Source organism: Rhinolophus ferrumequinum, chromosome 11 (genome assembly GCF_004115265.2).
Source record: "Rhinolophus ferrumequinum isolate MPI-CBG mRhiFer1 chromosome 11, mRhiFer1_v1.p, whole genome shotgun sequence".
Taxonomy (NCBI): Eukaryota; Metazoa; Chordata; class Mammalia; order Chiroptera; family Rhinolophidae; genus Rhinolophus; species Rhinolophus ferrumequinum.
Window position 1 is genome coordinate 5,806,085 of NC_046294.1, and position 16,931 is coordinate 5,823,015.

General features: G+C 53.3%; 1 protein-coding gene across 3 annotated transcripts; it reads left to right on the forward strand.

Moving 5' to 3' along the window:
• The first annotated feature begins 2,309 nt into the window (after positions 1–2,309).
• GAL3ST3 (galactose-3-O-sulfotransferase 3) lies at positions 2,310–9,624 on the forward strand. Of its 3 annotated transcripts, XM_033120488.1 has the most exons (4): positions 2,310–2,507; positions 3,649–3,753; positions 5,808–6,041; positions 7,944–9,624. In XM_033120488.1, exons 3-4 carry the CDS (start codon positions 5,920–5,922, stop codon positions 9,112–9,114), a joined length of 1,293 nt encoding a protein of 430 aa, XP_032976379.1. In that variant the 5' UTR covers positions 2,310–2,507; positions 3,649–3,753; positions 5,808–5,919; the 3' UTR covers positions 9,115–9,624. The 3 variants fall into 3 exon arrangements, with proteins under 3 accessions (XP_032976379.1, XP_032976378.1, XP_032976380.1); XM_033120487.1 differs by lacking the exon at positions 3,649–3,753; XM_033120489.1 differs by lacking the exon at positions 3,649–3,753 and having other exon boundaries at positions 2,310–2,456.
• The last annotated feature ends 7,307 nt before the right edge of the window (positions 9,625–16,931 follow it).

Below are 16,931 nucleotides of genomic sequence, written 5' to 3' on the forward strand. Positions count from 1 at the left end.
GCAGCAGATGCCTGTGATAAAAGTGTCTGATTGTTTGCCTACCCACCCCCGACCCAGAGGTGGATGAATGCGCTGAAAGCGGATCGGAGACGGAAGAGGGGAGGACCCACCCGGGCTGAGCTCCAGCTGCCGACCTGGGGGAAGGGCGACACTAAAGCCCCTTTTTCCACCGGCTCAAATGTCGTCTACGCTAGGCCTTCTGTTTTCTTTTCCTTCCTTGGAACTCTCATAACGCGTTCAAACCAGCACCATCTGTTTTCAACTCTTTCTTGCCCCTTCTTCCTACCTCCACCCCCAAGAACGTGAGCAGGGACCTGGCGTTCAAGAGATGCTCAATAAATGATTACTGGGGGGAAAGAAGCGAATGTAACAGTCTTCCCAGCGACAGGATTTGCGTCTTTCTGAGTCTCCAAAATAAACTCCGTACCTTTTCTTTTCTCATCCCCATCAGTCTACTAGCAAGAGGGTGGACCCTGCCTTGCACCCCCCACCACCACCAGTGGCCTGTGCGCTTAGGGAGAAATGCAGCTTCCACCTTTCCTTGTCCTGACCCCTCAATTCAGTTTCTCTCCCCACCTCTGCCACTAGTTCTGAGGTCCCTCTCCCATTCTAGCTCTGTCCTCTGACTGCCTGTGGAAGCGTGAGTAAGCATGCATTGTGTGAGAGAGCTAAGAAACTCAAGTGAAATGGTCTCATTTCCCCCACACACCCACACCCTTCAGATCTCTCTAGCATGCTCCATTTCACCAGCTGTCTCCAACGGAGAAACGGCTGGGAGCAGTGAGAAAGAATGGAATGCCAGACGCAGGGAAGGTGAGGTTTAGGAGAGACAGAAAAGGATTGGGTCGGGCAGGTTGCTCACATCCCAGCTCTGGCCTGGAATTTCTCTTCACTCTAGTCCGAACCTTGACCCTTCCCCCTTCTATCACCACCACCATCCCAGGCTCCTGACTCCCAGAGAAGCCAAACCCAGAAAGGAGAGAAGAAAGAACAGTGGTGCCCTCTCCTCCAGCTTGTCAGCCCACTCAAGCAGAACCATTCCTGACACAAAGGAAGTGTCTTTCTGCTCCCCGTAACTGGAGAATGATGGCAGGTCACCTGAGGCTGGAGGCCCCAAGGCATGTGTATGTGCTGGGGAAGGGCATGGGTGTCTCTGAAGCAGGATAAACTAAGGGGGCTGATGGGTGAGGAGGTAGTGTAGCTTAGGCCAGAAAGGGACAGGACAAGTAAGGCCCCATTTTATCTTAACCTACCTGGGACCCAGGCAGGATAGAACCCCCGTTGTGCAAATGGGAAGACTAGGGGACAGAGAGAAGCTGACATGCCCAAGGAGCCAAACTGGGACCACAAGCAATTCTCCTGACTCTGAGAGACCCCATTCCCTTCTCCTCCTTAACAAGGACCCTCACACAATATCTACCAGTGTGGGTCTAGAATGGAACCCAGTCTCAGCTTTGCGTGGCGGCCCCAGCTCCAGGATCCTTGCCATACCAGGCCAAGAGGACAGGCGAAAGCAGGGGTCCATGAGAACCATAGAACTAAATTGGGGCTCTTGGTGTCTGGTGTGACTTTGGGAGGTGCTGCTGCCCAGCTCCCAGGTGGCAGGAGCTGAGAACTGAGAAGGCAGTAGAAAATTCAAGCCCACCTCCCACATATAGGAGCTCACACAAAGCCTTCATCTCTGCGGTCTCAGAACAGCTCTCCATAAGACAGCTAAAAGCAACCAGGCCAGGTAACGTGCCTGGGCAGGGGTCCCAGGCCCACTAAGGCTCTGGACAAGAAAGAGAGGGTCTGGGGTCCTGATGGAGAGTGGGAGTAGGTCCGCAGCAAAGGGCTGCCTCAGAGGTTGGAAGGGAATGGGCCCCCAGGGGTAAGAAGGTAGATAGGACCAGACCCAGGGCTGGAACTGTGCTTCTCTGCTGGAGGTGGAAAAGGAGAAGGAGACAGGGGAGGGAGCATGTGGATGCTTGTAAATGTACCTGCGTCTCTAACTCCCCCAGGACCCACCAGCCCAAGAGTGACCAGTGGGGCCCAGCAATGCCCAGCAATGCGGGAGTATCCAGACACCGTCCCCACCTCAGTTTCCCCTTCTGTAGAGGGAGGTCAAGGAGCTGGCCACATTGGTGTCCACAATCTGCAAGGTTGCCAGGGGAAGATGCCCGCATCTGAAGACAGTACTCGGAGAATGTTCCTCGGCAACCTGCCACTCAGGGCTGCCCCCTCCCCTTACCGCTCCCCTTCTCCTCCCCCTCCCCTGCGCTGCTGCTGGGCCCCCGCCCCCGCCCCGCCTCCGGTGTGCTATGGGGGGCGGGCGGCAGGCAGAGCTGAGAGGAGCGAAGCTGAGCGGACGCCGCCACCTGATCCCATCCAGGCGCGGAGAGGGGAGCGACGGGCACTGGTGCGCAGGGCCCCGGCGCCCTCAGACCCGCACCAGATTTCAGGACAAGGGTTGGGAGGTAGCGGCGACCACCCACCAGCGGGGTCGGAGGCAGAGCCCGCGCTCACGCGTATGTACTGCAGTGGCCGACCTGGGGCTGGGGGGCGGGGTAGACCGGACCGGGATGGGGGATGAGGGGTGGGCGGGAGAGTGGCGTGGGGGCCCAGAGCCTGGACAGCATGAGGAGAGGGAGCGTTCTGCCCCGAGGAGCGGGAGATGACACAGCGAGAGGGGGAATCTGGCCTATCCCCTATGGTGACCAGATCCCGGTGACAGATCCCTGGGGGAGGCTGGGGTGAAACTGAAGGAATGGGGAGTTGGGGGCAGGCAGGTAGTGACAGAGGAAGGAGGTGAGGGGAATTCAGAGGCAGGGATGATGTGGGGGAGGATGACAGGGAAAGGGGCCTGGTGCAGGCTGGAGGGGGGAAGAGAGAGGGAGGTGAAAAGATATTTGATGTCCTGGGACACTAATTTGCAGCCCTTTAGCCCTTGGCCCTTCCTCTCTAGTGCCCTGGGCATTTTCCCTACTCACTAGGCTGTGCCATCCTCTAGTAAGGATGGAGTCTCGGGGCAGCCACCCGTCAGGTCCCGGTAGTCCAGGCCAGGGCGCCCTTCTCCTCTAAATGCACCCATTTCAGCCCTAGAGCTTGGAGGGGAGAGAGAACAGGGCTCATTTGGGAGTGGGTGGGCGTCCAGGCCAGTTTTCAAAGCTCTGGTTGGCTATACCATCTCTTTGGTTCCCTGGAGAAAGGAAAGCAATTTGCAAAACCAGGCAGCAGCGTGAGGTAGATGGTTCTGACTAAAATTAGCACTGATATTCTGATGAGGCTGAGCACACTGACCTGTCTGGGACAGCAGAGGAAAACTCTCTCCACGGAGAAGACACGGGGTCAGCTGGGGAGTAGTTTGAAGCACGCGAGGGACAGGAGCCAGTGGCTGGCCCCAGCAGACCGCCACACACCCCACACCAGCCTGGAGATCACAGAGGGAAACCCAGCCCCTCCTGGCTGCCCTTGCCCTGACTCCATCTCCAGAAGAGGCACGGGGGTGTGAACTTGCCAAGCGGCGGGAGGCTGCCTCCGGTGTCCCAGCAGCACCCTCTCTCAGGACCGAATGTTTAGCCTGGCCGAGTGCCCACCCAGAGGAGACAGGGTTACTGCTTTCAAATACCTGAAAGTCTGTCATGGGGAAACATGGTCTGTGTGGTCTAGGAGGGCAACGCTAGCCACCACGCAGAGTGGAAGGTACCAGGGGACGAGCTGAGGATCCCCGCTGTCCCAGGAAGATGCTCGAACACGGACCAGGCTGCATCTAAGGTGATGAGCTTCCCCTCATTGATGATAGCCAAGCAGAAGCTGTTACCCAGGGAATTCTCCTGCTGGTCAAGCCCTGTTCCAAGTGAGCCTCAGACCGGGGGCTAGCTGGCTGGCTTCCCAGCACTAAGGGGAATGGGATGGGGGGCCCCCCAAGCACCCCATCACCCTCCTCTGTGTGGCCTGGTTGAAGCATTTCCCTGGGGAAAATTCCGCTCTAGCTCCACCTGGGTTTGACCTCTTTGGGTGACTGCGTCCTCTGAAAAAAAGGGTTTTTTTCAGTGAGTTTAACAAAAATGGAAATAGGCTGCCCCCCGCCTTGCCCCTTTGGAAACTCCTGCCTGGTCACCAAGTCCTCTAGGCAGGATAAGTGACAAAGGGAAGAGGGCCTCCATCCTGAGAGGGCCTCCGGCTCTGACTTCTCCTGGAGGCTACCCCCCCCAGGTGGAGCCAGATCTCCTCTGCCCCAGCAAGCCTTGAAAAACCAGGGTGTGTGTGGGGGTGGGAGGCTTGGACTTTCTCTGCTCTGCCCTTGGTTGTCCTCTGTGGCTGGACCCTGCACCCCCCACGGCTCCAGGTGGATTAAGTCCGTCTGCAGCTGGTAGAGGAAACAAGGGGATGGGGCCTGGGAAGGAGGGAAAGGCATAACCAGGACATCTTTCCATCCAAACAGGTTTAAATATAATCCAGGATTAATTGGGGGCAGAGGGCGGGGGAGGAGGAGAATTGGAAGCCAAGCCCAGGGTCCCCAGGGAAGGTGATGGTCAAAAGAGTTTTCACATTACCTCACCCCTCCTGGGACCCAGGTGTCCTAGTTCCACACACATGCACATGTCCGTAAGGTTCCAGACTCCCCCTCCCCTTTGGAGAGGGGTGTATGTGAGGTAAAGTTGAACTGAGGCCCCTGGGGCAGAGACCCCACCCTAGCTGCTGAAGCTGACTTTCCACTGGCACTGCCAAAGGCTGGGCTGCCCCTGTGGGGACAGGTAACTGGCCGGGAACCAGGCCCTTCTGCCTCTCATTCCTGCTGCTCACCTGGGATGGAGACCCACCTTCTCCAGGAGTCTCAGCAGGCAGGAGCCCCTCTGCATTCCCCACACCCCTACCCCCCTCCCAGGCTGCCATCCCACTGCTTTGGCCAGGCAACTCTCATTGCAGAGTCAGCTGATGGGGTGGCCAGGGTTTCAGGTGTCTGGGGATGGAATCCAGCTAGGGTTCCAGGATTTCAAGTCCTTCATTTCTTTCCCTCATGGATTTATTGGTCTTGGGCCCTCAGGGCAGGAGCGCGGGGCTCAGCGGCATGCAGAAGTGCCCGAGTCCAGGGCGGGCTGGGGAAATCGGTTCTCTGTGGAAGCAGCACACGTCTAAGGGCATGGACTCCGGAACCAGAGAGAGCAGGTCTGGAGCCTGATTCTGCTAATACCAGCTGTGTGGCCACAGACAAGGGTATCATCTCTTAGAGACTCAGTTTCGTTGTCTGTGAAGTGGGAATAATACCTGTTAGGGTTGAGCTGAGTATTAAGCAGGAGTAAGTATGTGACAGAAGGGTACAGATAGTAAGCCTGTAGTATTGACCTCTTCTCTGTGTCAGAGACTTGAGAAGCTGAAGGCTTGGTTGATGTTTCTAAGGAGCTCGGTGTTTGGGGAATCGAGACTAACCCTTCGCTGACACCATCAGGCAAGGAGTCCTGGAGGTGGGGAAACCCTGCGTTGAGACTTCTGTGCTCTGAGTCAAGCCTTGGTGCTTGGTCTACTGGGGATCCAGACACAAATGGCAAGGCCGAATTAGGGGCAGGCAGAGCAGCAGAGACAGGGAGGGAGGGAGGGAGCGGCTACAGCATGAAGGGCTGGCCACACCCCAGAGCCTGTAATTCCACCCAAGACTAAGCTATCTGGAGCAGTGTGGAGATAGGGTCTTGGTGACGGGAGGTAGGAATCTGATCTTCCCTGGCCTCTCCGCTCACCCCACTCTTTGGAGCTCTCCTTTGCAGCAACCTGCTGGGGCTCAGAGCCCATCTCTGCCCACTGCAAACCTGTTTGCCTCCTTCTCCTGCCAGGCCTCTCAGGAACACTGGCCCTGCTACCAGAGCCTCAGGAGCCCCCATGAGTGCCGACGAAGGGAGTCCTGGATAACGAGATCCTGGCTGGTCCAGGGGTGGGCACCCCATCATGCCACCCATCCTCCAGCGCCTGCAGCAGGCCACCAAGATGAGCCGCAGGAAAATCCTGCTGCTGGTGCTAGGGTGCAGCACCTTGAGCCTTCTCATCCATCAGGGGGCACAGCTCAGCTGGTAAGGGGACAGGGCCTCAGGGAAGGAGAGGGGCCTGGGCGGGACAGGGTTTCAGGGAGGGGGAGGGGCCTCCATGAGGGGCGGGGCCAGGGGAGTTGTGTCCTCAGGCAGCAAGTTGCCAGAACTGGCAGTGCTTCTTCCCCATTTCTTGCACCTGCCAGAACAGTCTGTTTTCTGCTGGGCTTTGTTCCTTCGCTCTATCCTACAGGTGTTTTCCGTACATTCTCTTTAGATCCACACCATCTCCTGGGCAGGGTCTGATCTCCAATGAAAGGGTTGAGAGACTTGCTTAAAGTCATAGTCAGTCAGTGATTAAACTGGGATTCTAATCCAGCCGAAGTCCTTCCCCCAGCATCACGTTTGGGGTGCCTCCTGAGAGGACTGCAAACAATTTCTCACCACTCTGTTGTGCTGGGCAAATCCCTTCACTTCTCTGAGCCCCCCCCCCCCCGTTTCCTCACCTACAAAATGAGGATGGTATGTGTGACCCAGCTAGTCACCCCAACACCAGATACCATGTGATGACTAATAGGAGCCCTAACCATACTTCTGGCTCACGTGTGAGCCCAACAAATCCCAGCACCCCTGGGGCCTCAGCTTCCACATTTTCTACATGGTCTGCCCGGGAGAATACTTTGAATGGGCCCCGTCACTCTTGCAGGATGCTTTGCTGGTCTTTGGAAGGGGCGTCTGTGTAGACATTATCCTGAGCCCAAATAAGCCACAGATAGGAAATCTCAATGGTATTCTTAAAGCTGTTAAGAGTTGCCCTTGTTACATTATCCTTAGGAGAACAGGAGAACGAGTAACTCAAAGTCTGAAGGGAGTTTACAGGTCACCTGTCACCCCAAACACCCTTGTTTCAGGAATGAGGAAGTAGAAATGAAGCTTCATGAAGACTAGGATTGTTATCTGTTTTTTATACTATCAGATTTCCTGACGTAGAACAGTGCCTGGCACAGAGTAGATGCTGAAAAAATATTGGCTAACTGAAGGAATGTAGCTCGAGAGGCCTTAATGGAATCACATGACAAATGGGTTGCCCCCAAGCCCATGCCAGCCATCTACAAGATGAGGTGCCAGTGAAAAAGTAAACGAGAAAGACAGAGAGCAAGATAATTTGGTGACTTTATCTGAGTTGCCAGACTTATGTAAATGATTTTTCCCTTTCTGGTCCTCAGGTTCTTCATCTGTAGAGTAGAATTCCACAAGGCTCTCCAAGGACCTTTGTCCCTCTATTATCTAACTCTGTGTAACCAAATTACCTCAAAACTTAGCAGCTGAGCACTTCAAACATTTACTATCTCACTTCTGTGGGGCAGGAATCCAGGTGGGGCTTAGCTGGGTACCTCTGGCTCAAGGTCTCTCATGGGGTTGCAACCTCATCTGAAGGCTTGATTGAAATGGCTCCCCTTCTAAGCTCACTCATGTGGTTGTTGGCAGACTTCAGTTCTTCAAGCAGGCTTTTAGCCTGACAGCCCAGTCCCTTGGGGAACTGTTGCCACCAGGTACCTCCCCTTAGGGCTGCTCACAGTATGGCAGCTTGTTCTCCCCTGCGTGAGTTATCCTAGAGAGAGAAAGACTCCGAGATAGAAGCCAGTCTTTTTTATAATGTAATCTCCCGAAGGACATCCATCCTTGATGCCCTATTCTATTCCTGCGAGGCAGCAATAAGAGGCCCATACTCCTGGGGAAGGAAATACACAGGGAAACACACCCGAGCATGAATACCAGGAGGCCAGCAGGGATCACCGGTGTCATCTTAGGGGCCGCCTACCATACCCCTCTACTGCTCTGTAAAGCCGAGGAAAGTTCTGTGGCCCATCCCATCTCCCCTGGGAAGGGGGTCAAGCTGTACACCTCTCACACTCTCCTCCCTGGACCCCTCCCTGGACCCTGCAGGTACCCTAAGCTGTTCCCTCTGAGCTGCCCGCCTCTGAGGGACTCGCCTCCACGACCCAAGCACACGTCCGTGGCCTTCCTCAAGACGCACAAGACTGCGGGCACGACCGTGCAGAACATCCTGTTCCGCTTCGCCGAGCGCCACAACCTGACGGTGGCCCTGCCGCACCCGAGCTGTGAGCACCAGTTCTGCTACCCTCGCAACTTCTCCGCGCACTTCGTGCACCCGGCCACGCGCCCGCCGCACATGCTGGCCAGCCACCTGCGCTTTGACCGCGAAGAGCTCGAGCGTCTCATGCCACCGGACACCGTCTACGTCACCATCCTGCGCGAGCCGGCCGCCATGTTCGAGTCGCTCTTCAGCTACTACAACCAATACTGCCCGGCCTTCCGGCGCGTGCCCAACGCGTCCCTCGAGGCCTTCCTGCGCGCGCCCGAGGCCTACTACCGCGCCGGCGAGCACTTCGCCATGTTCGCGCACAACACGCTGGCCTACGACCTGGGCGGCGACAACGAGCGCAGCCCGCACAACGACGCCGCCTACCTGGCGGGCCTCATCCGCCAGGTGGAGGAGGTCTTCTCTCTGGTCATGATCGCCGAGTACTTCGACGAGTCGCTCGTGCTGCTGCGGCGCCTGCTCGCCTGGGACCTGGACGACGTGCTCTACGCCAAGCTCAACGCGCGCGCCGCCAGCTCGCGCCTGGCCTCCATCCCCGTGGCGCTGGCGCGGGCCGCGCGGGCCTGGAACGCACTCGACGCCGGCCTCTACGACCACTTCAACGCCACGTTCTGGCGCCGCGTGGCGCGCGCCGGCCGCGCCTGCGTGGAACGCGAGGCGCGCGAGCTGCGCGAGGCCCGCGAGCGCCTCCTGCGGCGCTGCTTCGGCGAAGAGCCGGTGCTGCGGCCCGCGGCGCAGATCCGCACCAAACAGCTGCAGCCGTGGCAGCCCAGCCGGAAAGTGGACATCATGGGCTACGACCTGCCCAGCGGCGGCGCCGGACCAGCCACCGAGGCCTGCCTCAAGCTGGCCATGCCAGAGGTACAATACTCGAACTACCTGCTGCGCAAGCAGAAGCGCCGAGGTGCTTTGCGGCCCCGGCCCGAACCTGTCCTTGACAATCCCCCGCCTCGGCCCATCCGGGCGCTGCCCCGCGGCCCCCAGGGCCACTGAGCTCCAGGAGTCTGGCCTGGGATCGCCTCCACGTCCCGCCTCATCAGGGCCCCTTCTTCCGAGAAGCTTGAGCCCCGCGCAGTACTTGGGAGAGTGTCTCCCTGTCTGAGCCCACCTCCCTAGGGAAGGCTGAACTCTGCCTTTGGGGAGGGTGCTAATGAGGCCCGATCGAGCCCCGGGCCACCGTTTCCTCTTCCCTAACTGGTTGGTGACTGACAAGAGGTCTGAGGCCCTTCAGGAACTGTCCACCCAGCCTTTTTCGGGGGTTTGAACCCCCCCTCTTGTCTTTTCCAAGTGAATGAGCCCAAGCCACAGAGTCTGAGCCTTGGGAAAAGGCCGTTCTGTCTACCAGCCTCTCCAGGCTCTTGCTCTTCCATCCAAGGGTCAGAGGTCCCCACACCTTCGGTCTTCCAAGTTCTACCCTCCCCACAGACCTAAGCTGCTCCCAGACTCCCAGAACCAAGAGTTCTTGGATTGGGCTTTTTGTTTGGTTTTTCTTTTTTTAATAAAATATCTTTAAAATGTGCAGGTTGTATGTCAGTCATTGAAAGCCAGATTTCCCATGTTTGAGGATGAGACAGATGCCCAAAAATAGCTGTGGTTGTCACCATGAGGATGGAGACCCAGCCTCAATCAAGTTTCTCCACTGCTCTTCCCAGAGACTCACAACTGTCACTGACCCCTTGATTGACTGGGCCACTTCAGCCCCACTCATATTCCTTTGAGAAAATCTACATTATTCCTTTTCATTCAATTCAGCAACATTTATTAAGCATCATCTCTGTAACTTGGGTACACAGGTGAACCAGACAGACAGGGCCTTTCTCCTCCTGGAGCTCCTGGGGAGACACTGAAACTGGAGCAGACATGTAAACAAAGAGGAAGGACTGCAGGGAGTGAGCAGAACTGGCCCCTGGACAGAGTGGGGGCAGGAAGGAGGATCATTCCAGGTAAGGAGGGGCTGACCTCCGAATGTTACCTCCCCCTTTGGAGTCAGCGATTTCATCACTGGCCTTCCCCACAAGGAGAAGACAACCCTGACTCAAATGGCGACCAGGCCCTGCCCCCAATGTCCTTTAGCACAGCAAGACACCCAGCGCTTTCAAACGAAACCTCCCTTAAGACCAGCAGAGAATTGGGACTTTTTCTGTTACTTTCTTTTCTACTTTACAACGTAGAGCTACATTGACATACCTGGACAAGTAACACAAATATAACAGCTAACATGGTCTGCTATGTACCAGCCACTGCTGAGGGCTTTACACATAGTATTAACTTACGAGCGAGGTACCATTTTATGGGTGATGGAACTGAAACTTGGAGAGGTTCAGTGATACTCAGGGTCACACAGCTAAAACATGGCCACTAGTATTTGATCCCAGACGGTGTGGCTTCAGAGTCTGTGCTCCTAAGTGCTATCACAGTGCCAGGCCAAGGAGGAAGTTCATATGTCGCAGGCTGGGCTGAACCCCAGGACCTTCCCCCAGAAGAATGTCAAGTGAAGAAACCGAGACAGTGCTATCGGCTCCTCTTCTATTTTTCACAGAGACAATCACTGACCTGTTTGGGCAATGGAGATTGCAATGTTTGGTTGACACTCCCTGAACTTGAAAGGGGGCTGTTTTTATAGAACCCCACTTTTTACCAGTAGAGCTCTGGAAAAGCAAAAAGCAATAATTAGAGACATGCAAAGGCATAATTAGGTTTCTGACATTAAACAGCAGTCAAGAATTGTACTGGACTCTACGTCATCTACCCAAAGACAAGCATGTTTGGCCCCCAGGCCAAGAAATAGCCATCTATCACTGTCCCCCCTCTTCCTCTCTCTAGCCCTAGCTTCTAGTCATATCTGCTAGGGACACCCTTCACTTTGCTCCGGGTCCTCCTGGAAAACTCAGACCTCCTTTAAGGTTTGCCTTGACAGGTCTCTTGCCTTCCCTGACCCTCAGGCAGGTGGGCTCTCCTTTATAAACCTTGCCCCGCTTCAGCAGAGAGCACAACTCTGGACTCCGAAAAATCTGGATTCAGGGACTAACTGGAATAATCAGGCTTTGGGAGACGGTTTCTCTGTTTGACATGGGAGCAAGGGCAGAGCCTAAGTAGGCACCAAATTAAGTATTAGCCTTCAGTGGCTGAGCAGCAGCCTCTTGGATGCCTTGGTCCAAACACCTCCAGCTCTAGCCACAGCCGAGGGGAACAGACTCCAGCCCCGGGACCCCAATGCCCTGCAGAGAGGCTCCTTCCATCGACACACACATGGTGTTGCCCACTCTACATGTTTCCAGAGCTTTGGCAGTAGGTGAAAAGTGGGCCCTTCTTGGAGGAGCTCACACTAAGTAAGGTCTCAGACAGATGTATAAGTAGAGGTGATTACCTCCATAGGTGCTTTGGAGTTCAAACCCTGGCTCTGCCACATACTGATCACATGACCTTGTCTTAGTCTGTAAGCTTCACTTTCCTCACCTTTTCCCTCCTGGTCTTTGTGAACAGTATTTGCCATAAGGCACCTAGCACCGTGCCTGGCACATGGAAATATTCCCAAAGTGGGCTCCTCCAGGACTGACACCCTTCACATTGTAGAGGTTAGGGGTGGGTACCTCAATTCCAAGAGTTTTCTGGCATTCTGAGGGAAGGGTGCCTTTTTCTACTTTGCCCAAAGGCACTGCGTGGGCGAGCAGCCTGGATATTTATGATTCGTGAAGGATGTGCAAAGTGTGTGGGGAGCAAAGAGGCGGACAGGACTGTCCATCTGGAGAGGCTCCCTGGACAAGCGATGTCCCAGCTGAGAACAGGGATGGAGGAGGTGCTCCAGTCAGGGAACAACATGCCCAGAGGCACCAGGTCGGAGAAAGCCTGGGCATTGGTGAGCCAGGGAGTGCTGGGCTGTCTGGGTGGAGAGAAGCATGCCAGCACCAGGTAATGAAAGGCCTTGAATGTCATGCTTGGAAGTTCAGATTGTGCATGGGACACTCGAGTAAATGGAATGGCCAGAGGCCACCAGCAGGGGAAACCAGGCTGTCCCCGGAGCGGAGGGGGTCACCACCTCAGCCCATCTGCAGCGCATTCCTGACACAGCAGCACACGAGGTAGGGTCCTCTGTTGTAGGTGAAGGGGAGTCACTGATGGAGGCAGGAGAAAGGCCTTTCATAAACTGCAAGTGCTGCTGGGAGAAACCACATTAAGAAGCACAAAGATACTAGTAACATTTATTCAGCACTTGCTGTACGCCAGGCACTGTTCTGCATGCTTTATGTATTCTAATTTACTTGATTCTTACAATAACCCAGTGAGATAGGTGTTATTCTTGTACCTCTTTCACAGAAGGGTAAACTGAAGCAAAAAAGGTGAAGCGCCCAGGCTTACCCAGCTGGGAGAGGCTGAGCTAGGACAGAAACCAGAGTGCTTAGAGTCCCGAGCCCCAGCTCCCACCACTGGAATACGTCTCACCCCCTCACACGTGCCCAGCAATCCCTGCAGTCTCGTTATTAAACAGCTTCCTTAGATAAGCCCCCTGAGAGCGGGCTTGAGTGGGAGGAAGGGCCAGAGAGGTAAGGAAGGCAGGGCACAGAGAAAGGATGCTGTCGATCTGCCAACACAATTGGGCAGAGTGCCAGGACGTGCTAGAGGAGTGGAAAGGGGACTAGAGGGCTTAGCACTTGAGGAGAGGAGGTTGGCCATCCTGGAGAGGGGATTGAGAGGAGAAGGGGAGGTGATTGAGGGAGGAGAGCATGGCGGCCCTTTTCTCAGTATCATCGACCTGAGATTAGCTGCTATGACCCAGCAGGGTCGCAGGAATCTGAGGATCCCAGCCAGCCATCCCTCTCCTCCCCAAGAGTTCTCTGGCATTCTCCAGTGGGCAAAGGACAGGACAGGAACAGCCTCCCAATCCCCCACTCTCCACCCCCATCTCAATCCCCTGGGATTTTCACAACACCCAGGCAAGGCGAGGGAGGCAGAGCCTGATACTCCATTACAAATGGGGAGACTGAGTCCCAGAGAGGGGATGTGGCTTCCAGAGGTGGCCTAGAGCCAGGCCAGAGACAGAGTGAGGTCACTGTCATGAGCTGGAGCTACAAGAGGCAAGATCCTGGGTCCTCTATCCCAACTGTGTCTCCAGCCCAGAGCTCCCTTCCTGAGTCTTCCCCAGGCCCATGAAACACGCTGTGTTCAAAACCAAACATCTCATCTTCTGCCCAAACCAGCTCCTCCAATGCTCTCGGTTTCAGGGACTAGCGCCCCCACTCAAGCAGATGCTCAAGCCCCAATTCGTGGTGTCTCTTTAACGTCTCCCTCATCCTTTCCCCAATGCCACCCACCTGTTACAGTGTACATTCTGACTCCTGAATAATTGGCATCTACCTACCTCTCTTTCCCCACAACATCTGCCTTAGTCCAGACCATCAGAGCTTCTCTACTGGTTGTGTCAACAGCCTCCTAACTGACCTACCTGCCTCAGTCTTCCCACTGCAAATGCAATCTCCTCTCTGTATTCAGAGGAATCCTTAAAGCCATGTGATCCCATCACTCCCTTATTTGAAACAACCCTCCCCCCTTACTAGGCCCACAAGACCCAGCCTCGCCTGAACCTTCCAAAATCTTTCAGCTACATCTCCCATTGCCCCCCACCCCTCCTCATGTTCCAGCCACACTGGATTACACACCATTCCCTGAATACAATGTCAAGTCTAACTCTTACTAGCTCTTGAAAGCTGAATTTTGCCAGCCAGTTGAACACAATTAAATTATATTAAAAATTAAATTTAAAAATTATATTATTAATTAAATTATGTAAACTTACCATTAAATCAATTACATTAATAACAAAGGTGATAAATACTTACAACTCATTACTTCCTAATTAGTTTACGAGGGTTTCCTATTCTTTATACTCTTAAGGTTACCTAATGTCTATTGTATGTCTGGTGGACATCCTGTAGGATGGTGTGCAACTTACTGTGTGGCTCTTCCAAACAGTGTTTAGTGGCATTACATTAGTGGTGTGAAATCAGCTGCCATGGTGGGAGTAGTGACACTACAAATCAGCAAACGCTATAAACCGGAGATCAATTTATTGTTTTGTTGATCAACTAGACCAGGGATGGGCAAACTACAAGCCAACTCTGGCCCCCCACCTGTTTTTGTAAATAAAGGTTTATTGGAACACAGCCACACTCATTCATTGACTGATTGTTCTGTGGCTGCTTTTGCAATACAATAACAGAGTTGAGTAGTTGCCATAGAGAAAGTATGGCCCCCAAAGCTTAAAACATTTACCAGGCCCTTCATAAAAAAAGTTTGTTGCTTATTAACCAAAACAAAAATACCAACCAACATTCACATCAGAACTACACATGGAGAGATGAGTGTTAAGCATTCAGGAGCGTATCACTGCCTGTAGATGCCAGGCCCGTTCTCACCTCCATTCTTTGCACACAGTGTCCCCTTTTCCCACAAAGCTTTTTTTCTTCTAGTCCACCTGGAGAGTTCATTCCCATTCTTCAAAACACAATTCAAATGTCCCTTTTCCCATTCTGCCTGTATCAGTTAGCTATGTGCTGTGTAACAAACCACCCCAAAACATAATGGCTATAAAAAATGTATTATTTCTCATGAGATTATGGGTCATCTTGGTGGTTCTGCTGATCTGGGCTGAGCTTGGTTGATCTCACTGTGCTGTGCTCACGCATGGTACATGACCAGCTGGGAGGGTGGCTGGGGGCTGGCTAGTCTAAAATGGCCTCAGCCAAGATGACTCAGCTGTGCTCCATATGGTCTCTCTTATCTTTAGCAGATGAGCCTCACTGCCCAACTGTGGGAGAGAAAACCGGCAAGTTCTCTTGAGTCTTTCAAGAGACACTCCATCACTTTTGCCACATTCGATTGGCCAAAGCAAGTCACAAGGTCAGTCCAGATTCAAGGGGTGGGGAAATAGAGGCTGCAAAGTCACATTTCAAAGGGTATTGTGGATAGAAGGTGGGGAGAAATGGGACTTTTTATTTACTCAATCTATCACACCACCTTTCTCTCTTTCCTCAAGCAATGGAGCCCCTCCTGATTCTGTGTTCTTACAGCTCTGCTAAGGAGCAAAACAAAACAAAACCTGTCGTAAGCTCTTTGTCAAGATAAGGACTCTACCAGAGACATTGACTTGTTTACCTTTGTGTACAAAAGGGCAAGAGACATGGATGGAGCTCTAAGGCTCTTCTAACAAAGAAAACTGGCAGTTTGTATGTCTTTTAAAGTTACTGTATCAGCTAGGATTTGATCAGAGAAATAAAGTTATTGGGAGTAATTATATAGGGTCAAGATGTATTGTATTATAGGGCTATGACCCTACATAATTGTGAGAGCTGATTATATAAGTGTCGTCCCTCTAGCTGGTGCTAGAGCCTAAAGACCAGTAAGCAGGCAGTTGGGGAGAATGTGAGGTGGGGGAAGCAAGAACACACCAGCATCAGTGAAGATGAGCTGGAACCCACAGGATGGACCAGAACCCACATCAGTCTCTTGCTACATCTAAGGCTCTAACTGTGGTGATGCAGATGACCTGCAAAAAAAGCCAGCACACTGTCAGGTTGCTAAACATACCCCTGGAACAGGAGTGACAGTAGCTGAAGGAGGATCTGGCGTAAGCTGGAGGAGCTGTGGACGGAGCTGCTGCCCCGTGCCCAACAAGGCGAGCTAGCAAGTAAGGGTCATTGCTACTGCTTCTGGCGCCCCTGCGTCAACCTTCCCAGTTGAAAAAGGATGCAATTGCTATTTCATGTCTACTTTCCAAATCTTGCATAAAATGTCAATTGTGGTTCCCATTAAGTCAGAACTATGTTGGGAGGACAATTCTGGGAAACAGAAACAGACCCTCAGAGCTGTGCTGTGCTTATTGCTCCCATCCCAGAATTTATTGGGAGATTAGTACTCAGCAGCTGGCAGAACCTCCCACTGGTTCCCTGACATTACAATGTGAGCTGTCGTGGTAAAAAGGGCCAAATGGAAACCTGTGAAATTGTCCTCCCACCCCCGCCAAGTTATAAACCAAAAGCAATACCATAATCCTGGAGAAATTCCAGATTAGTGCCACCATCAAGGATTTGGGAGATGCAAGGGTATTGATTCCAATCATGTCCCCTATAACTCACTTTTTGCAGGCAAAAAAGGAAACAATGGTGTGCTGATGCCAATCACAGCTGCCATTCTGGATTTGACATCTTTATTGGAGAAAATCAGTATAAACCCCAGCAACTGGTATGTGGCTATTGAACTAGCAAATGATTTCTCTTACATTCCCATGAGTATGGCAAATTACACTCAGTGTGCATTTACACAGCAGGGATAACAGTATACCTTTACTGTCTTGCCCCTGGATTATGCCATTCTCCTGCAAACTGCAAGGTCCAGAGGGACGGTGATAGTCTTGACAACACAGAGAACACTGTGCTGCTACATTTGATTGGTGCCATTATGCTAATCAGACTCTGTGAGCAGGAAACAGCAAGCCTCTTAGGTGCCTTAGACATATGTGTGCCAGAGGGTCGGAGATGAACCCTGTGGAAGTTCAAGGGCCTGCCACATCAGGAAAGTTTCTACCGGCCTAGAGGTCTGAGGAATGTCAGATATCTTCTAATGTACGTTTTGGATTTTGGAGCCAACATATATCACATTTGGACACGTTGCTTTGACTCATTTACTGGGTAACCTGTAAATCTGATAATGTGAGGTCTGGATCAGAAGTCCAGGCTGTTACAAGCTGCCCTACCACTTGGCCATTACGCCTGGTTAGATTCACATGCCTGACTTAGGTGTCAGCCAAAAATGCCATA